Consider the following 26942-nt stretch of genomic DNA (forward strand, 5'->3'; position numbering starts at 1 on the left):
TTAGGCTTCTTTTCTCAATATTTTGAACCTTTTGTGTCTTCACGTTTATTAGATGATGACTCATACGTTTTGACCAAATTTGGGAAATTTACTTGATTGGGTATTATGAGTCCACAGATGATTTAGTTATCCCTATTGATAAGGTCATGCAAGTATATAAGCTCTAACAACTAGCTCAACTATCTCTAAAAATTAATATTTGTAGCACAAGCGACTATCTCTAACTATACTCCAAGCAAGGCATCAGATGTATATCCTTCTCATTAGCTTTTTGACAACCACTGTCAGGCATATAGAAGTGATCATTGTCTTCGATTCATTCTAACATGCACACAAATTGTACTCACTTAGAATTAGTGAATAGCATCGTTAATTAAGGATTGCTGGGCTTCGTGATATAGCTTCATACAAGAAAGAAATGTGTTTGTTGTTAGGATCTGTTATACATTCAGGTTTAGGAAAGCTCAAATAGTATTGTATGACAATAAATATAATGAACTTGATCTAAAATTGGTTTATTGAGTTGAGATTATAAACCCACTGCATGCTTCTTAAAATTTCCAGCAAAATTTCTGATATAGAATTACTATGCATTTGATATTCGTTTATGATGATCTTTTGGAATAGTTCCTCTGTGGTTCTTAGCCTATTTAACCATATTCCTATTTAACTATTTGGTTTTCTCCTTTTCTAACACATTTCTATCATATCAAATAACATGTTGATACTAAATACTGTTGAGAAAATACTTAGGGGAGCTAATAAAAATGATTTCTCTTAACTTGATAGGTGCTTGTGATGTTATTTTGCTTCTTTAATTAGATTATTCTTCTACTTACAATCATTATGTTCTTCATCATCAAACAACTACCAAAACATGAAGATTATCAAAGACAAAAGGACACCAGATATAGGCACTCAGCCAGGGAAAAACCCCTATGAAGGGGAAAACCCAGTCAAACTCTTCCACTAATAGTTTCAAATCAGATTGAGACAACCAAGACCCTTTAGACTCAACAGAGAGATCTCCTCCACCAAGTCAGCCTTCAATAGAGATACTTCATCAATCTTTCCAAAAGTCAAACCAAGTCATAAGTGTAACTTCATCTAGAAACATCTCGGACCTGCAACATCTTAGATACCTCGGACCTCAAACCCATAGTAGCCATATCTGACCTGCAACATCTTAAAATATTCTGGATCTGTAGTAGCACGTTTGGCAGAAACAATATCTTGGATGCTTAAGATTTCGTCTCTTTTTCTTCTTAACTTCACGCTTTTCCTTCTACTTGAATTGCAAACTTGAATTGCTTGGTGCGTCTGTCATCAAATAGGTTGAATACCTCTTTATTTAGTCTCTTTGAGGTGGACAAATTCTTCATGAAGCCGACTTGTTCTCTCTTTGGGGCCTATTGTTGCTCAGATTGTACAAGGACGGTGCGACAACGACTCAAGATGGGGGCTATCACTCTGATCCCTGCCCACTCTGTTCTAGCTATCTCCCAACAACAGGCTATGGGGGTAGTCCCTATGAAATGTAAGGATGGAAGACTTGCTGGCAACCAACAAGTCCAGGAGACATAATTGAAAGGCCTAGCTACTTGGTTAATTTTAGCAAGACTTAAAAATCAAATTAGATTTAAATGTGAGACCAGTGCCTTATGGAGTCAACTTCTTGTTGATTTTGGGTAGCATTGGATGTGCTTTAGCCTTGAAATTTGGTGGAGAGGCTAAGGCACATGAGATCTCCAAGACCCAGAAATTGTTTGGAGAAATTCCACCCGAATGGAGAGATATTAAAATAATTAATATTTTTAATGAGTTCCTAAGTCTAAACTTAGGAAAATAAAAATACTAATGTGTATTAATATAATATGGGTGAGAAAGTTCTAAGTGACGAGGATCAAGCCAGTTCTAATCTTAGCCGTTGATTAGGGACTTAATCTCGGTCTTTGAATCATCAACAGGAAAAGTATAAGAGGAGGCTTAAGGGTCAGTTGGAGACACACTAAGAGAGATCAAGAATTCGATTTTCTAGGGCTGGGTTTGTTGAGGAAATCGAGTTAGAGATCAATTGCAGTGAGCGCAGTTCAGCAAGAGATTTCAATCCAAGGCTAAAGAATACAAATCAGAGAGGCAGCAAAGTGCTGGAAGAGACAGCGTAGAGCCTAGGAGGGTTGATGTAGAGGCTAAGGAGGCGAGCGCAGAGGGCGCAGAAAACCGTAGAGGCTGGCGCAGAACGCTGCAGAGGCTGGCGTAGAAAGCCACAAAGGTTGACGCAGAAGCCACAAAGGTTGACGCAGACAGTGCAGAGAGCTGTAGAGGTTGACACTGGGCTAAAGAGGCTATACTGAGGAGATCCTGTGGGGCAGACTCGGAGTAGATTTGTTGAAGAAGAGTCAGGAGAGGGTGACACAGTTCTAGAGGAGTGCTTGGAGCAACTTTCGTTGTCCAGCGCAAGGAACAACTGAAGTCACTGGGGATTGTTCATCCGGTTGCTGATTTGTCGAAATATCTGTCTCCGGATAGAGGTACTACTGCCGAGGATATTCTCTGAAGGGTGAGCTAGTTTTGGCACCCTAGTTGTATTTGGAAATCTGCTTAATAATAAAACCCTCATATATGTTGCACCGATTTTCCTGAATTGGGTTCTTCTGGGGACGATTGTCCAAAAATAACAGTGTCCCTTGTGTCATTGTCTCAGTGTATTTTAGTTGTTGATTTGTACATTTGTGAATGCTGCAATTGTGTTTACTTTGATGTTTATGCAATTAAATAACTTGTTAATGTAGAGAACAAGTAGGAGATAGTAAACCAGATATTGTAGTAGGGGTTTTTAATGTGTTAGATTCAGAAATTTTCACACTTGTTTATTACCAATTAGATGCCAAGTAACTAGATGAACAATCTTTGCTTGGATGCTTGGCTATCCTAGATGAAGTGCAAATCCTACAAGCTAGGTGAAATGCAAAATCTTGGTTGATTTTAAGTTAGATGTCTATTCTAAATGTAACCTTCTTCTTAACTATTTTGGAACTAGTCTCTAGAGTAGGTTGTGGGATAGAAGCCAACGGGAAGCAAGCAGAGGCTTGATTAACAATACCTCCCTCTGTGTTCTAACTTATAGGAAACGACTACCTCCAACCCCCAAAATGGCGTATTTTGTTTCAGATTCGGATCCGCATACAAAACGTCAAAAGAATGTCTAAAAAACGTATTTGTGGAGGTTTTTTTTCTTTTTTCTTTTTTTTCGAAACTGGAAGTTTTTGTTTCAGCCATTTTTCCGACGATTTGGTTGAAAAACATCCCGTTTCAAAAATTTGCCAAAACGTTTTTGGATTTCGTGATACGTATTTGACTAATCCAAAAACGTTTTCTGAAATTTGGCGAAATTTGCTCGCCAGGAAGTTTTTGTTTCAGCCATTTTTCCGATGATTTGGTTGAAAAACAACCCGTTTCAAAAATTTGCCAAAATGTTCGGATTTCGTGATACGTATTTCACTAATCCAAAAACATTTTCTGAAATTTGGCGAAATTTGCTCGCCGGGAACGGTCATTTTCGTTTTCTGATCCTCCATTTTCGTTTAACCACCGAACCTAACCTAAAAGGTATTCATGACTACTACTGGAGTGAAAAATTATCATTGGAGTGAGTCGCTGAGTGATTATTCAGTCTTTGGCATTTGTCTGCCGCCCGAGTTTAGTAACCAGTTCAGTGTTTTTCTTTTCGGCGTTTTCGCTGGAGGAGTGTCGTTGGTTGACTGTTTGTGTTCAGTTGACAGTGAGCCGTAGACTGGAGTGAGGCTTGCCTCTTGAGCCATCGAGATTCGACTGTGCACTGTGCAGACTGCGGAAATCCAAAGGACTCAACTGTGTGGAAACTTGAAAGGACTCGACTGTACAAGTCATCTTTTAAGTTACTTGTAAGTCATCTTTTAAGTTTTAACTCCCAAGGTTCTTATGACATTAGTTGTCGGTGATGTTCAGTTCTTGAGACTGTCAAGCATGTAATTCCAGTCATTCCATAATTTCCATTGTGCCTGGGATAAGCACTTATTGACTTTGAAATTTGAATAAATCTAATGAAAGAACCCAGAAATATTTTTGGGAAATTCCACCCAGAGACAGTTTTATTAAAATAATTAATTATTTTTAATGGGTCCCTAAGTCTAAACTTAGGAAATTAAAATAATTAATGGGTATTAATCTAATTGTGGGTGTAACTTCTAAAAAGAAGACGAGGATCAAGCATAAATGATCTTAGCCATTGATTAGCTTCTAATTTCGGTCGTTGAATGTCAACGAGAAGATTATTTAAGGAGGCTTGAGGGTCATTTGGAAGACAAACAGAGAGTTGGTCAGTCAAATCGAATCGCTGAAGCTAGAGGCAGCGCAGTGATTTCGTAGTGATCACGCAGAGAGGGGCAGAGAGAGTTTTGGCTGGAGGATCTTCTTCGAAGCCAAGAATACTCTATAGGTTTTAACCCTGTACAGAAATTACCTGCATACGAATTCTAAAACACAGAAAATAAACAATGTGAGAGCATAACACATAAAACACATATACACAGAGATTTTCCTTTGGATCCCAAAATCGAGATTACCAGCTTGATTTTTCATTATGTTCTTTTCAATGTTACAATACATATTTATACATGCCGAAGCATCCAATACCATGGACCGAAAACCATCGCATCCAAAACCATGTGCGGAAATCATGCACAAAACCATAGGTAGGCCTGCCCAACCTAACATAGGGTCCAAAACCAAAAAATTCTGGGGTGTTGTCCCGGACCCCATAGAGTGGAGTTACATGCACCCTTCAAACCCCCTATGAGCCCCCCGCTATGCAATCGGCGTAACGAAGGGGGGGCTTCGTCCCCCTTCTAACCCCCTGGTTAACTACGTGGGCTAGTCGTGGAAAGAATATAACACAACCCAACATTCTCCCACTTGTTGTTTTCTTTCCACAGGGGGCCACAAGAGAGTTTAGTCATTTATCCAGTCTTGCAACACCCATTGTTTCAATACACCAAGAGAACTTCTCAGAGCTCACAGATTTTTCAATGCATCTGCAGTATTCTTCAAAGTGTCCACCTTTACCAGCAACACCTCTTTGTCTTCTATCATATCCCTCACAAAGTGATACTGAACATCAATGTGCTTTGTCTTTGAATGATATGCAGGGTTCTTTGCCAAGAAAATTGCACTTTGGCTGTCACAGTCTATCCTTATAGCTCCCTGTACTAACCCCATACTTGAACACAATCTCTGCAACCAAACTGCTTCCTTGCTTGCATGAGTGGCTGCCATGTATTCTGCCTCTATAGTTGATAGTGCCACTACAGATTGTTTCTTACTCATCCAACTAACTGCACCTCCAAATAGGTTAAACACATACCCACTTGAAGATCTTCTCTAATCCAAATCTCCAGCCCAGTCTGCATCAACAAAGCCACGAATATCCAACACTTTGTCCAATCCTGGTTTTCCTTGGTAGCACAAACCATAATCACTAGTGCCACGCAAATACTTGAAAACCCGCCTCACTGTTGTCCAGTGCTCCTTCCCTGGTTTTGACATAAACCTGCTCAATACTCCCACTGCATGTGCAATGTCTGGTCTAGTATAGACCATCACATACATCAGGGTACCGACTGCACTTGCATATGGAACACAGGACATGTCCTCTTCCTCTTCTTGTGTATTGGTACACTGTTCAGTAGATAACTTTACACCTACAGGAATAGGAACCTTCACCGGTTTACTGTCCTTCATATTAAACCCCTGCAATATTGTCTCGACATACTTCCTTTGGTTTAACCAGAGCTTCCTCTTTGTCTGATCTTTTTTAATTTCCATGCCCAAAATATAGTTTACATCACCACGATCTTTCATGTCGAATTTGGAGGACAAATGGGTCTTCAAATCCTGGATAATTTCTTTGTCATTTCCAACCAGCAACATATCATCCACATACAAGACCAGATAAATAACATGGTCACCAACTAATTTAAAATACACACAGTGATCTGCTTTGCTTCTGGTGAAGCCAAGTCCCCGTATAAATGTATCAAATTTCTGATACCACATCCTTGGTGGTTGTTTTAACCCATACAAAGACTTCTTTAACTTGCATACTAGTTCTTTCTTACCCTTCACCGCAAAGCCTTCAGGTTGCTTCATGTAGATCTCCTCTTCCAGATCCCCATGAAGAAATGTTGTCTTCACATCCATCTATTCTACCTCAAAATCAAAAGCAGCAGCAACAGATAAAAGTAATCTAATAGAAGCTACCTTGGCAACAGGAGAAAAAATATCACCAAAATCAATTCCTGGCACCTGGGAATAACATTTTGCTACCAACCGAGCTTTGTATTTCTCCACCTTTCCTTCTACATTTGTCTTCTTCTTGAACACCCATTTGTTGCCAATGGGTTTCCTTCTAGCCGGCAACTGCACCAGATCCCAAGCCTCATTTTTGTGCAAAGATGCCATTTCATCAACCATGGCCTCTTTCCAAAGTTTTCCATCTTCTGAATCTATTGCTTCCTTCACAGTTCTAGGATCATCATCAGTAATAGATAAAGCAAAATTTGAACAGAAAGCAGATGGACTATACCTTTCTAGCTGCCTTCTTTCTCGAACTAATCTTCTCACACCTAGAGTTTGTGGCTCTTCATCTTCAGATTCCTCCTCTGTTGTAGAGTCTGATTCTTCCTCCTTAGGCTCAAACTCTATCTTCTCAGGTTCCTTTGGTTGGAATTCATGTTTAATAACATCTTTCACCTCTCTGAAAACCACATATCGGATGTACACAACCTTCCTTGTTACTGGGTTCCAAAGCTTATAACTCTTTAAACCATCCTTATACCCAATAAAGATGCACTTTTCAGATTTACTATCCAACTTGGTTCATTTCTCCTTTGGAACATGTACATATGCATCAAATCCAAATATCCTCAAATGTGAAAGTGAGGGTTTCTTACCAGTCCATACCTCTTGTGGAGTCTTATCCTCCAATGATGATGAAGGTGATCTATTGACCAGATAACATGCTGTCTCCACTGCCTTTGCCCAGAATTCCTGTCCTAACCTAGCACCACTAAGCATGTTTCTTGCCCTTTCCAGCAATGTATTGTTCATTCTTTCTACAACTCCATTTTGCTAAGGTGTATATGGAGTAGTCTTCTGCCATGCTATACCACACTTCTTACAGAATTCTTTGAATTTCTTACTGCAAAACTCTCCACTGTTATCTGTCCTCAGCACCTTTATCTTCTTCTCTGTCTGGTTTTCCACCAGAGCCTTAAATTCTTTAAACCTGTCAAAGACTTCAGATTTCTTCTTAAGGAAATATCTCCATGTATTCCTTGAGAAGTCATCTATAAATGATACATAGTACACAGACTTACCCAGTGATGGAACCTTCACAGGTCCAAACACATCACTATGCACAAGCTCTAATATATGTTACGCCCTCTTACCACCAGAGGGGAAACTCACCCGATTCTGCTTCGCATATACACAATTTTCACAGAAATCAAAATCTAGAGAGCTATTACTCATACCTTCTACCATACCTTTACCATGAAGTATTCGAAGGCCCTTCTCTCCAATATGTTCAAGCCTTTGATGCGATAGCATGGTCTTCTCTCCAGAGACCACTAGATTTTTTGCTCCACTTTCAGGAACCACAGAGCTATTGCACCCATCAACAACAGTGCTACCTTGCAGCTTGTACAGAGTTCCAATCCGAGCTCCCCGCATCAATATCAGTGCTCCCCAAACCATCTTGCAAGTATTTTTCTCGAACACTGTTTTTACACCTACATCATCCAGCCTGCTTACAGAAATCAGATTTCTGGCTAATGCAAGAATATGCAGAACACCCAGAAGTGTTCTAACCCTTCCACCTTGCAACTTCAACTTTACTTTTCCGCAACCAATGATTCTAGCCTTCTTGTCATCCCCCAAGAAGACATCACCACCATCATATTTCTCATACTTGCAGAACCACTCTCTATGGGGAGTGAAGTGAAAAGATGCACCTAAGTCAATCAACCATGCCTCATGATCTACATGTGTACTTGAAGAAGCCAAGTACACATCCCCACCTTCATCTAAGGTGGTTTTCGCCTCTGCAGAAGGAGCATCATCAGATCCCTTTCCTTTATCAGAAGCTTTAGATTTACAGTCTCTTTTGTAGTGCCCTTCTTTTCCGCATTTCCAGTACACCACCTTTACAGGTTTTCCTAGAGATTTAGATCTCCCACTCGACTTATTTTTGTTTCTGTTCTGGGACCATCCTCATACAGACAAGGCATCACCATTCTGGCTCTCCATATTTTTCCATCTCATCTCCTCTGTCAGCAAATATGAGACTATTTCATCAAACTGCAAGGCAGTTGTATTGCTACCTATTGCAAGAACTAGAATATCCCACAAATCTAGTAGAGAACACAAAAAACTGATGCACTTATCTTCATCTGAAATTTTAATATCAACAGATAATAACTGACTTACCACAGTATTAAATGTGTTCAGATGCTCTATCACTGAGTCTCCATCTTTCATACTCAGGTTATACAGCTTTTTCCGCAGGAACAGTTTATTTCACCAGAGACTTAGATTGGTACAAAGTCCCTAACTTATCCCACAAAGCCTTCGTCGTAGCTTCCCCTGATACATTCAGCAATACTGAATCTGAGACACACAATCGTATTGTGCTCTTTCCCTTCTGATCCAACTTCTTCCATTCCTCATCGGACACTCCCGTTGGTTTAGTACCTGGATCTACCGTGATCCACTGATCTTTATCCACCAACAGATCCTCCATCTTGAGTTTCCATAACTCAAAACTTTGACCGTTAAATTTCTCGATCTCTATCTTTCCACTGCTCGCCATCTTCTTTCACCACCAAAATCGATCTCGCAGATCTCCCACTGAACAGGTTCTACCACAGGCCCGAGCGAAGCCCCTTAGCAACAAAGGCGTCCCCTTGAAGCCAAAATAGCTCTGATACCAAATGTAGGTTTTAACCCTATATAGAAATTACCTGCATACGAATTCTAAAACACAAAAAAGAAACAATGCGAGAGCATAACACATATACACAGAGATTTCCCCTGGATCCCAAAACTGGGACTACCAATTTGATTTTTCATTATGTTCCTTTCAATGTTACAATACATATTTATACATGCCGAAGCATCCAATACCATGGACTGAAAACCATCGCATCCAAAACCATGTGCGAAAATCATGCACAAAACCATAGGTAGGTCCGCCCAACCTAACATAGGGTCCAAAACCAAAATTTTATGGGGCGACGTGGAGTTACCTGCACCCCTCAAACTGCCTGTGACCCCCCCACTACGCAATTGGCGCAACGAAGGGGGGGCTCTGCCCCCTTCTAACCCCTTGGTTAACTACATGGGCTAGTCATGAAAAGAATATAACACAACCCAACATACTTAGCAGAGAGGCAGAGAGATACACATAGGAGGCAACGCAGTTGGCAGAGAGGCTGACGCAAAGCCAAGAAGGGCTCACGCAAGACCCACGCAGAGAAGTGCAGAAGCCTTCCACGCAGAGGTCCAAAATTTGTTGAGGTGATTGACGTTATGAGCCGGGAGGGTTGGAGTCAGCTCTTGAGAGAAAATCGATTCCCAGCAGAGGTGACGCAGTGCCTTAGAGGTTGATGCAGGCCCACGCAGGGGCAGTGCAAAAGTAGCTGGGGACTCATTGGTTCAACTGCCGGATCAGCCGAGACTTGCAGTGTAGAGTGAGGTAACCTCACTAATTTCTTCTGCTAAGTGATATTCTTTGTATTGAATTGCCATCAAGGCATCCGGAGGTTGTATTCAGAAATAACTTCTGCTTAATAATAAAACCCTCAGATATACTACATTGGTTTCCCACATTGGGTTTTTTCAGGGACATTTGTCCAAAAACAATTGTGTCATTTATGTTGTATCTCTTTATTGTTCAGTTTCTTGTTTCGGCATATTATTTTAAATGTTGTAGGCTGCAGTGTATGTATTTCAATGTTTGTCGTAGGAAACTGCAAATAACTTGTTCATGTAAATCTAACAAGTAGGAGAAATATCATCAATTGTTGTAGTAGGGATTCTGGTTTAAGGAATTTTCACACTTTCAACAACAAGGAGACTTCGATGGATGGAGGAGTCTTCACAAATTGACTTTGACAATAACCGAAAGCCTACAATGGAGGTTTGACCTATATATTTGACCCAAGCATGAAATCCATGCTTTAATAAATCAAATGAAAATAATAATAAAAATTATTTTCACTTTCTTTTGACAAGTATATGTTGACTCAAGTACAATAATGAAGACCAAACCTAGTTACATTTTCCTACAATTTCGCCCTCTTCTTACTGACGTACGACCTTGAGAAATTAATATTTTTACTCAATTTGGCTTCAAAATTTGGTAGTTTGCTCATTAATGCTAGGAAATTTGACCCCTGTAGCTTGGCTTCACACTACAGGTATATTTCGGGCTCCTTGGAAATTTCGGCTAGCAATTTGGCTTTAAGACTGGCAATTTGGCCCAAGCGTGAATGTGGAAAATGGCCCAGAATTTCATCTTGAAATTTTTTTCCTTGGCAGGAAAAATTTGTGCTAATATTTTTGGCCGTCATAAATAGGAATTTTGCGTTCACAAACAATTCTTGGCCCTTCTGGATTTGATTTCAACATGGTAACTCAATTTGCAATAAAATAACCCTTAGGCTAGCAGGATGCACATTTTTGATACCACTGCAATATCTCGTTTAATATTTTCATCAAAATATCTAGGAATTTACTTCATACAAATTATGCATGATTTTTATCCAAAAACACCAAGAAAATTTCACCATTTACATAACAGAAATTTCCAGCAAATAATCTAAAAATCAGAAATTGAACAATTGCCAATAATACGAGAAATGGCAGCAAACTCAACTTTATTATAATAACTAGAATAAGAATACATGTCAATACAAACTACCAATAGTTGAGCTAGAAAAATAGTTGAGATAGCCTCTAAAATAGCTACTACAATATTGATCCTGACCTCCAAAAACTGCAACTGGAAATGATGCTCAAATTGGAGATTTGAGTAATCCCTACTCCAGTCCACAGATCTGCTTCAGATTTGCTCACCAACTGATGTCGATGAAGCCTATCATGTCCCCATTCCATCAGGGGTCTTGGGGGAGTTTTGAGGAGTTTTTATGGGATCCAATGACATTTTCTTGGCATATCCCATCATCCACAAACTGGCCTTTCGTTTCGTTGCATTCTTAAAAAACATTATTATGGGGCCTAACTTAATTAATTATGCTGGAGGTGGCATTCTAGGAAGATTATTTGATGGAACACCTCAGTGTAATATTTCGTTGGAACTGGAATGAGAAGATCTATAGGATGGGATGTTGAGAAGTGACTTCCAGTGGTCGAAGAGAATATCGTGGACGATTTACCATTTTCCTTAATTAAAAATGACTTTAATTAGTCATTTAATTAAAGTAACAATAATTAATTGGAGGAAAATGCCCAAAAGTGACTTAAGTGAAAAAATCACTTAAGCACTTCTAGAATAATAAATAAATAATAAAATAAGATGCTTCTAGAGGCTTGGAGATCTATCCATCACATCTATAAAAGAGGAGGAGGAGGTCATTTGGAGACATCTTGGTTTGGAGCTTTTGTCTTTGGTATAGATCGGAGAATTCAATTCTCTGCTATAGTAGCCCCAGGACGAAAACCCTCGAGTGATTCAGTGAGAGTAGGCGAGAACCTAGCTCTCTCCCTTGGTGAATTCATTCAAGATTCATGGGTTGCAGCATATTGATTGGTTAGTTTAGTTTTGGAGGCCCAGTGCAGTATTAGAGCAGATTTTATTTTATTTTAATAAAATAAGGCTGAGGATTTTGCATATATTTCTTGTCCATTTTAAGTTGCAGCTTATCCTTTGTGGTTCTGTTGTTAATTTCATGGTGAAAATTTGTGAAATTTGATGAATGAATTTTATGGCTTAATTTTTGAAGAAATTCTCCTGAAATTTAAGTAAAAAATTAATTCGGGATATTACAAAGCCCAATGAGATTTCTGAAAGAAATCTCCACAATAGTGAGTTGGGTTTTTGTCCAACACACCAAGAAACCCAAGGGTTTTTGTCCTAGGGCTCTCTGAACCTAAAAACCAAAGCTCACAAAAGAACTCTCCAAGAAAATACTCCAATCCAAGATGCTCCCAAATAATTGGCTTTCCCCTGTGTTGCAAGAAAAGTTGGGCCTGAGCCCGTTTCTGGACAGAAATGGTACGGAAACACAGAAATGTGTTTCAGGCCTTACTGCCATGTTTCACGTGGGGGAAACGTGGTCCAGTACGGCCTGGAACACGTTTTCAGGTCGTACAGTCATGTTTTAGCGATAAAGTGACCTCCTTTTTTTTCGCTCCCTGCCATATCAGGGGTGATAGAGGGAGCTATTGACGATTGGAAACATTTTTTTTTATTGGGGCAGCCTAATGTTCAAGCCTATGGCCCTAGTGTTGATAAGCAGCGACATTCTCCTTTATCTTTCATTTTCATCCTTTTACTTAAACTTTTAACATTACCATGAAATGACTCAGGATGTTTGAGAGTGGTTTCGCCCTCATTGAATTTCATATGGAGAAAGTAGAATTTTAGATCTCACTCAAAATCCAGCAGACATATCATTTTCTTGGGATTTCAGGATTGGGGGGATTGCAATGTTTCCATTGGATTTTGTCATGTACTAGGGTATGGAACTTGTATTTAATCAAGAGAACCAAGCCCTCTATGTAGGGGAGATTCCCAATAATCAAGAGCACCTAAAGTACTAGGGTATGGAACTTGTATTTAATCAAGAACACTAAGGTCGTTCGACTATGCAAGGGGAAACTCTCAATCAAGCATGAGACATTAAATTATAAATTTCTCGTGGGTGATTTTGGATATTGCTATTTTCATTATGTGATCATTCATGAGTAAATGTGATGTAAATTTAGAGACTTATAGTTTATGCATTGACATTGGACGATTTAAGCATATTCCAATAAATTATAATGTATCATGTATGCTTTATGATTGCACATATTTCTTAAATGTCCTAATATGTGTGTGTGTGTGTGTGTGTGTATATATATATATAGATAGATAGATAGATATATATTGTGTTTCCCCATTTCCAAAATTTGGGGGCTCACGTTTCGTACCCGTACCCGTTTCCCCGTATTGTGCAACTTAGGTTTTCCCCTTTTTAAAGATCTAATGGATCTCTCTCCAACCTTCTAGAAGCACTTTAATTTCATTATTTTATTTCCATTCTAGAAGCTTCTCCCCTTTTATTTTATTTAAGTGACTCTTATTTTATTTGAAGTCACTCTTCCCCTTTTGAACTTTTTCTGCAATTAAACATTTTTCCCCTCTTTTAATAAAGTGACTAAGTAAAGTCACTTTTAATCTCTAGAAACCCATCCTAACTACATCATAAGGGAAACCAAAAAAATGGGATGTTACAAGTGCCTTATCGTAAATGGGCTAAATGGAGTATTCTAGGGAAAAATTCAGTGAGAAGGTTTTGATGGAGTAAGGGGGGATGACTAGGGCTTCCACTTTTAAAACCCTAACTATTTTCCTTGTGAGGGGAGAATTTAAATATAAGGAATGCAGATACAGAGTTTCCTTCTAGTTCAAATAGAACAATTTTGCATGTTATAGAGGAACAATATTTCAACATAGATTTAACATTTAATCATGGCACAAAAATAGAAACCCTACTACATAAATAAAATATGCAAAATATAGAAAAATGGGCATGAAACTTACAAAAGCCTCTAAAGAAACACTTCAGTCAATCCTAAGAAAACATCTCCATACAAAGTTCCATCTTCAAGAGAATTCACACCATAGAAAAGCCACATTCTAGCATTGTTACCCACCAAAATGTGTAACCGCATACGAGGAAATTTTTCTTCTACATTTGACAACCATCCAGTCAATTAGACAACCAACGGCCCTCGCCAGCCACCATTAGATGATGATATTCCATGTCCCTTCGCCATTTGTGTCAACCATGTGCTTCTCACCATTCAGAATTGACACTTGGATGAGGTGGGCTACTGTTCAAAAGGTACTTGATCATTTTGCAATTGGGTGTGTTACCCACCAAAATGGGTTAACCTCATAGGAGAAAAATTTTCTCCTACATTTGACAGCCATCCAGCCAACAAGACAACTAGCAACCCTTGCCAACCACCATTAGTTGATGATATGCCATGTATCTCAGTCACATGCATCATTCATGTGCTTCTCACCCATCTTGCATTAGCACTTAGATGAAGGTGGACTGCCATTCAAAAGGTACTTTGGTCATTTTGCAATCGGGTGCTTACACATTTTTTTGGGCGTTTAGAATGGATTATGGGGTGATCTTGAAGATTGATAGACTTTGACTGTGATCTTGTTCTCTCACTTTACTTAGGGGGTTAAACTTTGATCCTAGTCCAGTGGAACCACCCTTTGGTTATAGGAGGGGCACTACCTGGGAAGCCTTGATTGACATAGCGTGGTTCCATCTTCCCATATGCCATAATCAACACTTTCCATTTTACATTACAAGCCCATAATTCACGTCCACTATTCAAGTTCAACTTGTCATTGGTTCTTGGGGATTTGGCACTCATATGTTCACATACCTTCAGTAGAGCCCAAAATTTAGCCTTGGGAAGTTGATGCAACTAAAAGAAATAGAAAGGGCATATCATGGCCACAACTAAACAAAGAAAGAAAAATCAAAATGCAAAAGATGTTTAGGGACAAAGATTAGCATGTGGGAAAAATTCTAGCATGAGCTTTACCTCACTCATATTGCTATCACCCGATTTCTAAGCACATGTTACTTCATTACATTAAAAAGGAACCCTTGCATGTCCCAACACCAATGAGCGATAAACTAACTCATCTTAAAGGGGTAATGCAACTGCTACATCATACAAAGCAAGCTCTAACCCTTGAGATATAAGCAGTAATACAAACAAAAAATCAAGAAGTAAAAGGCACACAAGAACGGTAGAAAAACAAAGGCTGAGTTGGTAACTCGTGCATCCACGAATGCTCCCTCCTCACATATGTACACTCAGGATGTGGATCCACCCATTAGTTGGCCCTTTTGGTCATGGCACTTGGCCGTGAAGTCTTCTCCCCTCCATTGCCATCAATATTATTCACTAACATTTATCAATTGAAGGGTGGATCAGGGAAATATTACTTCCCCTTTGGCGACTCAAAACACCTAATAGGGTTGACCTTTAGCCACTCCTTCCTAGGGAGAAAACATCTTTGTGAGATCAAGGTTCTGATGTTGGAAGGAGATCCTTGTTTGAACTATTAAATTGCCCTTAGCATTCATGTTTGGTTCACTTAGATGCATTATTGATCTTGGTCCCTAATGATTAGTTGATTTCACTAGAATCCATGTTGTTCTTGTTAAGTGGTTCAACAACCCAGGTCTTGGGCACTTACTCCATAGGTACCTAAGCCATTCAAAGAAGTGCATTGGCAGAAACAGGTAAAGTGTTGAGACTTTTGAGACTCCTAGTAGCATCATTGGATACACTTGTCCCAGAGCACCTCCAGCACCCATGACGTTGGTTGAATTTGACCCATATTTGAGGTTTCTTCAGGATGACATAGTTGGATCTAACATGCACCCAGGCTATCTTCAACACAACTTGATGGGAAATAGTTGATTCAGAGCCCAAATAAGGATGGTATCACACTAAGAGACTAGGGAGGATTTGTTGCACCAGAGGAATCCCTAACGTTGGAGGAGAGGAGGCTACTTTTAGAAGTTGGAAACACATGGAGACCACTTTATGGCACCCCAATTGGATCTTGGGACCTTGTAAGAGAAAATAAGGTGAATTTGAGGACCAACCCTCAAATCATGGACTTCACATGCATCTACATCATTTTGAACACCTCATCACCCTTGGACATCGCATTTGGAGCACCTACATTGGATGATGTCAACCCTAGAGAGCTTACGACTCACACATGTGGGCTAATTAGGGCATATTTTCATAAAGCTAGTGGGTTGGCTTGTATCCCAAGTTCATTTTAGCATCAAACTTGTTTTTAGGGACTTTGTAGGCTACTTATTAGTCATACTCCTACTCATACAAATAGAGGAGAGACTCATTTTATTGGATCATCATCACTTGTGAGTCGTGACATATTTTGACGCTTTTTGAGAATTTTGGCCTTTGCTTGTGGAGATTTGACTCTATGGTGTATTTTTCTATTTGAAGCTATTTCTTTGGTCTTGAATATGTTACTTTGGAGAAATAAAAGATTTTACATGCATTCTATCTTGTAAGTGTGCCTTGGATTTAAGAAATTTGTATTATTTTGTCTACTATTGTGCTAGTTATTGTTGAAAAGCATAGAATGAAATCTAGATTGTAGCATTCTATGCATTACTCACTAATAGAATGTGAATCTTAATCCCCTTGGTGAATCTTTAAACTAACTCTCCCAAGTGATTTTGTTCCCTCACAAAAGTAATAGTTAGGGTTTTGAAAGCTAGGGCTTCATTATTCCCTTACTCCTTACCAAGATTTAGCATATTTTTCACTCCCATAGACTCCATCATCCCAAGGACTAGGCACTAGCCTTGTCACTTTGTTGATCACCTTCAAAATCAGCCATACATCTTATTCTCTTTCTGCTAATATGATCTTCAGACCCTTAAGGTTAAGCCTCTAGCTAGGGATAGGACACAAAATTAGCCAGGGTTGAATTTGTTTGCTAGTGGAGGGATTAAACATTAAGAGGAGCGTTGGCTGCCTCAAAATCAGCTCATTTTAGTGGCTAATCCATCCATTTCAAAACAAGTCTTTTTCCCTACAAAAGTCCTAGTTTTCCCTAGGCTTCAAGTTGGGGCTTGTTGAAGGCTCCATGTTCCGTTGGTTGCTAGTACTCATTGTCTGGAAGCCTTTTGTTGGCCTTGTGATTCTAGGTTGATCCTTTAGGCTTGCTATTCATCAAGCCCTAGATCATTTGTGCCATAAATAGGCTACATTGGAGGATGCAAATTCCATTATCTCGCTTTTGAGCCTTGTCCTTAAGAAGATTTTTCCTCTATAAGCCTATCTTGTCACCTTATTCCTTGGACTTAACACATCTATCATAGGTGACCTACTAAAGGGAAGCCTCCCTAGTTGTGAAAATCTACAAAAGAGCAGGAGGTAGTGGCTATGGTGACAATGGGCCACACTATTAAATTTCCATGAAAACTTTGCAACTACTTAGATGAATGACTGAAAACTAAAATCTAGTTTACTTTCACCAAGATACAAAGTCTCTTAACAACTTATAAGCAGCAGAATACAAACACATGCACAAATTGACACACTTATTTTTCTCAAGAAACCTAATAGGGAAAACCTGCGTGCTTGATGTGGCTATTTTATTGATTGTTTTTGAGCACTTGGATCTATTACAAAACAATATATATCTCTTGAGAAAGTGTTCTGCTTCTCACACAAATCTTAGCTGATACAATTGATCTTGACTGGTCTAGATCCTGCTTGATCTCGACCCTTTAGTACACAATTGTTCCTCTGCTGACTCCTTGACTTACTCTGCAAAACCTACACACTCCTGCTTGTTCTCTATGGACTATAGGTTCCTTAATCCTTGTGCACTAGGTCCCTATTTCCTAGCAGACATTAGCCCCTATTCTCTAGCATAGATCAACTCCTATTTTATAGGGAAAACCCCTATATCCTTGTGCACTTCTTGCCTCCTAAATCTCAGGACCCAACGCCTCTTCTCTACGCACAACCAACTCCTAAATTGTAGCACACTTGTGCCTCCTATTTCTTAGGACACAATTCTCGCGCTCTCCATAATCATGGCTCTCTCACAAACTCATGTGCTTTATCTTGTCACAAACCTTTGTGCACAAAACAATTGAATTTTCTTATTCCTTCACCCTCCTCTTTCTCTCTCCAATCAACACAAGGGTTCTTTACTTGTCCTTCCTTCAATCAAGACTGAAAGCTAACTCGCTCTAACTGAACTGCTAACTGCCACCTCGTTCTGTAGTTAAACTGATGAAGACTCGTATGTAACTGAATCTTCAACTCTATGCATGCTAACTTAATCATTATTCTAGTAAACTGGAAATAACTCATCCTAACTGAAGTCTAACTCATGAGGACAATTCGAGGTCTTCATTGGCTAAGGCACAAACTAGAAGACCTTGCTCGCTACATTTTCAACACACCTCATTGTTGTCCCTTTGTCTAGCTCTTGCCTTGTGAGCTACCCTAACAAGACTTGCTAGATTTTGAGGCAACATTTTTGGCATCATCGCTTGGGAGGGATTGAGTCAACCATATAATTTGAAGATTTAGCTTCACCCTTTTTGAAGATAATATCTCAAACAACAAGATAGATCCTCTTCCGGTGACTCCTGAAACCAATCCTATCAAGTCCCCTTGTAGTTTTTGTAATGATACCATAGCTCCAAGAAAAAGGGAGACTACTAAGAAGACCATTGAAGCTTCTACATCTCTCATTAATCCTACTAGTCCTGTGGTTAGGAAACTCTTTGCTGATAACACCATTCCTTTCACCATGGATAGGCCATGGCTTATAGTTGCATTCAGACGTTTGGATTTGAGCAATCTCCCTAATGCCCCTCATCCATTTCCTGAGAAGTATCACACATGGATCCCCAAATTCAATGACCCTGATGCCACCACTGCAGAGAAATGCATCCATCAATTTTATTGGGCAGTGAGTGCAAAGCTAATAACGGAAGAAGATGTAGTTATGACACTGTTTGCCCAGACTTTTGATGTAAATTCCAGAGACTGGTATCTTAGTTTACCCCAAGGTAGTGTTCCTGATTGGGATACATTTCACAAAGAATTCAAGAAAATATGGGACAGAGGAAAGCATCACAAATGCTGGTGGGGGCATGAAACCTTCACTTTGCGCTAGATACCTTTCTCGAAAGCACCACAACGCTCATTGTAGTGGTTAGTTACTAGGGAATCTTCTGATTTCTCAATCAATTATAAGGGTAGTGCTTTGAAAGGTATGTGCATCAATAGTATCCTACGTGGAAACAGCTAGCAAATCTCTGATGAAAAAGAAGCATATGGTATTTGATGGTCATGCTCCAAAATATGCTCATTATAATGGTTCGAAACTGCAATGTGAACATGAAATCTCACTACATAACCCTCCATGCAATATATGTGGGAACAGGTCTAAATATATGAATTGATTGGAATTCCTTGAAGGTCATCCCGGTTCTTCTAGGCATGTGGTTCAATGGTGGATGGATGCATGTTGTTGATCAAACATGGCCCCTTTGATGTTTTATGGATACAAATGGAAACTATTAAATTCCCTACCATACCAATTTTCACTTATGATTAACAACACTAACCATATGTTTGCCGTCGTGCATTTTCCAAGTGACTTTTATGTTTCAGTCTTGTTTTCTCTGGTTAAAATTACTGTATTCTACTTCTTAAACCTCTTATGCTTTGAATTTGGTTGGAGTGATTGTGATGTTCTCTGCTGTAATTAGGTGATCAAGGGTCTTGATGAAGGCCTTCTGAGCATGAAAGTTGGTGGAAAACGTCGCTTGTACATCCCTGGCCCTGTAAGGAATTTGTATTGATTAAATATCTTTTGTTTTTTCTAGAATTGCTTCTCTTGAAGTCTTGTCTTTAATTTCTTGCATATGTAAATATTATTCTGGTGCTGACCTCAAATAATATTTCCATTGTGCCAAAAGTAGTGTAAATAGTGCTTTTACTTTCACTTTTTATTTTCTTAGACAAAGAAGCTTGTTCTTCTGTTCTTGTGAATATAATAGGGAAGTTTCTTGTAATTCAAATCACATAACAAAATCATGTAACCTTACTGTCTGTATGTTATGTTGTATCGTTCATTCTTAAAATGGCCACCTTGTTAGTATAATCTAGGTTGTTCAACACATATTTACCTAGCAGTTACCAGTTTAAACTTCAGAACAATAACAGTGAAACAAAGTAATAGGTATAAAGGTACGCAAGATCAACTGAATAGAAAAGCACAGACAGCAAAATTCATCAGAACAAAAAGAGTGATAATATCTTTATTAATCAAACCTATAGTATAAATGCATATGGCATACAATTGACTAATAAAACGAAGATATGAAGCATTCAGTAGCCATAGTACCTCCATTTGTGAGGATAATTTATTTCGAAAAACAGGGCCTCCTATGCTTATTGAGATTGTATCTACATGATGAGCTATTTTTTTCTTTGTGAGGGATGGGTGAAGGGATAGGAATGGGGCATGTTACCCACCCATGTGGATAACCCCTAGGGGGAATTTTCTCCCATGTTGATCAACTTGCTAGCCAGTAGCCCTATGATGATCTACAGATAGCTAGCCTCAAAAGCCCTCCATCATGCTCCAGCTATTGTTTTATGATATCTAGCTTACTCTTCATTAGTTGAAGGTGAGTCATCCATTGTAAGGTACATTAACCATTTTTGTAATCAAGTGCTTTCATTTAATGTTTAAGGGTATTCTAATATGGATCATAGGTTGACTTAGATGATAAATTACTTTTGGTTGTATTTTTGTTCCCATGCTTCACCTTGGTGGTTATCACATGCCCTTAGTCTAGGGTGACCTTCCTTTAGGCCTTTTCTTCACTATCTAGGAGGGGCACAAATAGGAGGCACTAATTGATGTTGTGTCCTTGGTAATCCATATTTTACACTTTCCATTTGTTCTTTGTATCCATGTCCCATCTTTGGGTTGATTGCTATCTATCGCCAATATTGTTTCCCTGTTTGCCTCATTCTTGAGTAGGGCCCATAAACTTTGCCCTAAAAGGTTGATGCAACAGAAAGAAAAGAAAGAGCATGAGTCATAATGATAAAATGTGAAAAATTGGTTGGGATATAATAAATTACATGGACAAAAGCCTAGCTTGAGGTCTACCCTCCACACAAGCCTTCACCCAATTCCTGACTAATGCATGAGCAAATCAAAATGAAAGGAATTTTGAATATCTGAACTCTGATGAGCAATAAACCGCTTCGCCTTTAAAGGGTAATTGACACATAAATAAATCCTTGTAGCCCATCCTATGCAAAAGAAAAGAAAATCATTAAAGAAAAAGGTGCACAAGAGGGGTGGTAAAAATAGGCCGAGGAAAAGGGTAACTCAAGTTCCACAATTGTTCCCTCTTAACATTATAATGCTCAAGGAAGACGGAATTTCATAGCCGGTACAAACACTGTGGCATCCTCCATGAAGTAAACCCTCACCATGGCACTGACTACGTGCACTTGCTGATTGATGCGTTGGTCTAGGAATTGTTCCTCACCTTAGGGTTGGAAGCACCTAATAGGGCCTTTGGATAACCCTCCCATATTTAATCTTGGTAACTCGTTTACAAAGCATAAGTTAGGAAGACATTTGAAGATGATGCATGTGTGAGGTACTTTGGTGCTTTTTGCATTAGATATGGTCCACCGTGATACTCTTATGGTTATTTTACCTATGATGGTGATCTCACTTGATTTTGAGGGTATGTTTCAGATGTGTTGATTGAAGGAGCAAAACCTTGGCATCATAGGCTTTGATATCAAATGTAATGATCGAAGTGTTAAATGACAAAAAATAAATGAATACCTCCTTTTACAATGAATCCAATACAAAGACAAGATGAGATGAACCTAAGACAAGGTACAATTATAATGAAAGGTTATGATCAACCTAGTAACTTAACAATAGAAATGTAATAACTCAATATCTGGCGCTTAATAAGGGTTTTTATGTGCTTAATAGTAAACCTATGGGATAAAAGAAATGGGGAAAATTTAGAGTCCAAATCCACAAAGTACATCAAGAATGCTACAACTAAAATACCCTAACTACATAAGTGTTAAATCACCCATTTGAATCCAAATCCACAAAATTCTTCAAGAATTCTCTACACCTAAAATACCCTAGCGACGTAAGTGTTAAAACCCCCAATTCAAAAAGCAAAAGAAGAGGTATATTTAATGGGCATTGCATACCCCATACTAAATCTTGGAAAAGAAAAGAAACTGAAAGTATAATTCTTTTTTACGTACTTAGGAATATGGATATGGTAGATTGGAGTAGATTCCCACTCCACAAATGCTTAGTTGATGACAATCAAAATTATAGATTTTCCCTTGTTTGCTTATCGAAAATGGTCACACCAGGATCAAACTCAATCTCCTTCAGGAAAATTTGCAAAATGAGTTGGAAAACCCCAGCTGCCATCTAAAGCCGCTAATTTAAACAACAGTGCGATAAATTCAATTTGTCTCGTGATAATTACAAAATTAGCACGATATTTTTAAAAGTATTGCGATAAATTCAGCTAATATTATCTCCGACTTGGGGTTTTCTGATATTATTGTGATATGCCGATGATAAGAGCAACACTGATCCAACAACCTGCTCTTTATCCCAAATATGCCCCACTTTGTTATCTAAGCATTATCAATCAAACTGCCAATCTCTAAATTATGGACCTTTTTTTATAGGGAATTAGTCCAGAGTATCAAAGGTTATTAGTAATTAAATTTGTTGTATTTTATTGCCATAAAATTTGTTGTCCAAAATTCCCCCTTACAAACCTTTTTAGCTTCAGGCTTGGACCATAAACTCATTAATGGAATAAAAGGTAAAAATTTCAATATAAGGTTTTTCTTTGCAGCAGACATATATGATGGTAAATTGGGCAGCAATGTTCGTACTGATCCACTTTCTTTGGGCCTAGCATAAAATGGGAAAAAATTTATGAATAAAGGAAGTCACTTTTTTCATTACCTGAATAAAAGAAGTCACTTGGGAAAAAATAGTGTGTACTTTTTGCATTTCTGAGGCAGTGGAATTGGAAAATCAATTCATTTTGGAATGTGATGCTTTCAGAGGCATCAGAGACAGTTACAGCAGTATGTTAACATCAGTTCCTTGGCATTGTCTTTTCAGTGAGGACACCATTGTCTTTGTCTTTTCAGTGAGGACACTGTTAGAAGGTTGTGTCAGCTCATTATTAATTTGAATAATAAGAGGATTAAATTACAAAAGGCAAAAAGCAGGGAAGCTAGTGATCCCATAGATCATATCTAGTCTCCTGGACTTGAAAATTTCATTTCATTTTGTACCACTTTTATAGATGTAATACTTTCTATCATAGGATCACCTGTACTGAATTTCTCTAAATGTCCAGAGATTCTAGATGTTTTTCTGTAACTTAATGTCAAACATCTTCACCATGTGTTAAATTTTCATCCACTTTGTACTGTACACATTTGGCTTGCAGGGACCCACAGTTGCTTAACTCTCTTTTGAGTCATTCCGTAAGCTTTGGTATTCCAGTCACCGGAATGTGTTACCGGAATGTTGAATATGTGCTAAAGATTTTCCTTTTATGTGACAGCTTGCATTCCCAAAGGGCCTTAACTCTGCTCCAGGAAGGCCGCGGGTAGCACCTAGCAGTCCTGTTATTTTTGACGTGAGTTTGGAGTTTATACCTGGCCTTGAAAGTGAAGAAGAGTAAACTGCTTGCATGACAGATTAGCAAGTCAAGTCATTGCGTAGAGGGATGATCACCACAGACTCTTTAGTTTCATTCATTTGATTGATTATTCTTTTTATAAAATTTGTTTCGGTTTTCCTTGTTTGGAAGAAGGCTCTACTGTTTTGAACTTGAAAATATGTTGAAATAGGCTAAATGCACTGTTAATTCTGGACGGATGGAAGGATTTCCTTTCCAATCATTTCCTTGCAACAAAAGAGCTGACCACGGCAAGCTTAAGCATCTGATGAATTATGCCACATGTATATCTTTTCTTAATATAATATATATCAAGCTTTTTTCGTACTGACAAAAAAAAGCTTCCGAAGGTGATCAAGGGGTATCTTCCCATCTTCTTGGATCCTCTTGGATCCAGTTAAGGTGTTGAAGCCTATAATTGATCATGTATGTACAAGTGAATTGACTTCATCGAATTTATGTGCATCCAGTGGTTGGATAATCTAATGCAAAATTTGTAGACAAAACCAGCTTATATATTCTGAATATTGATGCTCTGAAAATCAAAATTGAATCCTTACTAAAGAAAAGCATAAGCCATACTAAGATCTTTGCCTTGAACTTCTGGGAGCTGTAAAATGCCAGAGTCTAAGGGGAACGACAGCTCTTGATAGAATAGGTTCTTCTTGGCAAATTTGAAAGGAATGGGCTTCCTCTTTCGTCCTTGTAGCCCCGTTCTTTGCTTGTTAGTTATTTGGTTCACTGCCCATATGTAGTATTGAACAAAGCTCAACATTTGGGAATTTTTTTATTAGCAAGCATCTGGGAGTAAACAAGGATAGATCCATTTTAGAAAAATATATACTGAAATCTAACATGAGCTTACAACTTTTTTCAACTGCAAATTCAAGTGCAAAATTTTTGTAACACTTGATATTTTTTTTATATGAGTAAAATTTCAACTTTGATAACACACAAACAGACATCCTTACACATTAAACACATTAAACTGAACTGTAAAATTAGCCTTCCGCTTAATTATTGATGAAACATGTTCATTTCCAACCAGCAAAATGTGAATAATTCCGAAAGCATTTTGTCATTGAAGTTCTCTAAATTTCTGCCAAATACTGCTCTTATCCTATTGAAAAGCCTCGTGATCTGTACCTCCAAGGGGTTTTAGGGTCTTGTAAATCTAAAGGAAGAAAGCCAAACAAATGAAATTTGATTTTACAAACACGAGAATGTCTCTAGAGTATTTTCAGCTCTCCGTTGGAAAAAATGTCTAGCCTGGAAATGATGAAATGCGTACTAGAGGGGTAATATTTCGTTACAATTTGTTTTAAAAAGTTATCTATATTAACAGAAATAAGCCACAATGAAACTGCAAATGAGTGGAACTACCTAGACGCCAAATGAAGGGCTTTTAGGTCAGACTTTACCTTGATGGAAGAATTTAGGAACGAGCTTTTAACTTAAAATGGAAAGATTCATAAGTAGACATTCTCCACAAGAAAGAATATAAGACACAATATGATTAGGGGAGAGATGTCTAATGTTGTGCAAGGACCAGTTATTGTTATAGTACTGGTCCCACCAAGCCAACAGAAATTGAGAGATATGCAACTAATATTTAAACAAAAGCAAATAATATTAAATGCAAATATTTTTTAATTTATGTCCAAAATTTCCTAAAACATTGATTGGGTCCACAATTGTCCATAAATAGTCTCTTGAGTATTAAGAGTACAAATCATATTGTCCGAACTAGCAAACAGATAAAACCATAAATCCTTCCAAAATGGTCTATTCCAGAAGTACAAAGTAGCAGTTTTTTCGACCTCCACTGATCAAAATTGAAGCTATGTATCTCAAATACATATCCATACCTACACATAATAAAAGTTAATGTATGTCAACCATAACTACTATGTTATTCAAAATTTAAACCCACTGTGTTCAATAAATAACACCCAACCCAATAACTCCAATAAATGACACCCAACCCATTCTATGTCCCATTAAAACAGGTCAAAGCACATGGATCAACAAAAAACAAATTCTCATCCATTGGATCACATCCAAATCAATCCAGATCACACATTCAAAATGAAGCCATTGCAATCCATGTCCATCCTTGCCACCAATTAAATTCAAGTGCAAAAAACTATAAAAGAAGTTCAACCACTGCTGAAGTTGCATGTTTAACATTCAAACTATTCACCAACTCTAGAGACAAACCATCACAAAACATTTCACAGTATATTTAGGTTAGTTATTTCAATTACAACACAATTTTCTTAAAATTTTATCTTCATTTCTCACAGTTTTTATTTAAGTTTTCATATAGTTTTATTTTCATGAAAATATATATTTTTTCTATTTGTCAATATTCTGAATCATTTTCAAGTTGACTAAAAAATATGACACAACCATAATGCAAAGTATTGGCTAGTATGGCTAGCTACAGATGAAAAAGAATGGAACTCGTGTATAGTTGAACATCAATCATTTTCTACAGTACAAATTCCAAGCGGGAAGGACTTCATCTAAAGTTCTACACATTCATCCCAAAGCCAAAATAATGTCATAAAAACTAGTTACTCAATCAGAATTAATTGGAAAATGAACCTCCTAGCTACAATTTAAGAACAACTAGATGACAACCTGAATTAACGAGACTCTGCATTTTTTTTTCAAAAGGTTGTCTACGCTTTAGCATTAATTGATGACATGCAAAAATAAACAATGGCAAAAAATTTAGCGATAAATGACAACAGTTCCTTTTTTCAGAAGAAGAAAAAAGGATGGATTTTTTATATTAGTTAAAAGACCATACAGGCATCTAAGTGAAAATGGATAGTCCAAAGAGACAAAAAAAGTCTAGCCATGCAGAGAAAAGATGTGTCATGGCATCAAAAAATCAATGTGTGATAGACAATCCCATATACCAAATCAAATACATATGTTTAAAAATGCAAAAAACAACAAACCAAGAAATATTGCCATAACAACAAGGAGCATTAGAAGGATGTGATATAGAAGATGAAACAGTGAATCGAGATCCATTGTTATGGCAAGCGGACCTCGCCAACCTCTCTGATATGCTCAAGTGTCTATTAGTGACAAACTCGGAATGACAAAAATAGACATAGAAACTCATTTATGCTTCCCTTTCTTCCAATACTTGTCATATTTGTTGAGACATGAAACCAATCTAGATGAAATTTAGATTACATTTATAGTGAATAAGATGAAGATCATCGTTGTTTTCAGAACATGCAGTGATATTTGTCA

The 26942-nt window shown here is 38.1% G+C and overlaps 1 protein-coding gene across 3 annotated transcripts in view; it reads left to right on the top strand.

Moving 5' to 3' along the window:
* LOC149139963 (FKBP-like peptidyl-prolyl cis-trans isomerase family protein) overlaps window positions 1–24458 on the top strand; it is a 312982-nt gene extending 288524 nt beyond the window's left edge. Inside the window, exons 6-7 of one of the 3 annotated variants that reach the window (XM_089447228.1) lie at window positions 19653–19727; window positions 23550–24458. In XM_089447228.1, coding sequence (XP_089303354.1) covers window positions 19653–19727; window positions 23550–23669 — 195 coding nt within the window. In that variant the 3' untranslated portion in view covers window positions 23670–24458. The remainder of the gene's footprint in view (window positions 1–19652; window positions 19728–23549) is intronic. The other 2 variants (XM_089447226.1, XM_089447227.1) reach the window with 2 other exon arrangements.
* Window positions 24459–26942: the final 2484 nt, after the last annotated feature.

Source organism: Pinus tabuliformis, chromosome X (assembly GCF_031772625.1).
Source record: "Pinus tabuliformis cultivar Carrire ecotype Pingquan chromosome X, CPIR1, whole genome shotgun sequence".
NCBI lineage: Eukaryota > Viridiplantae > Streptophyta > Pinopsida > Pinales > Pinaceae > Pinus > Pinus tabuliformis.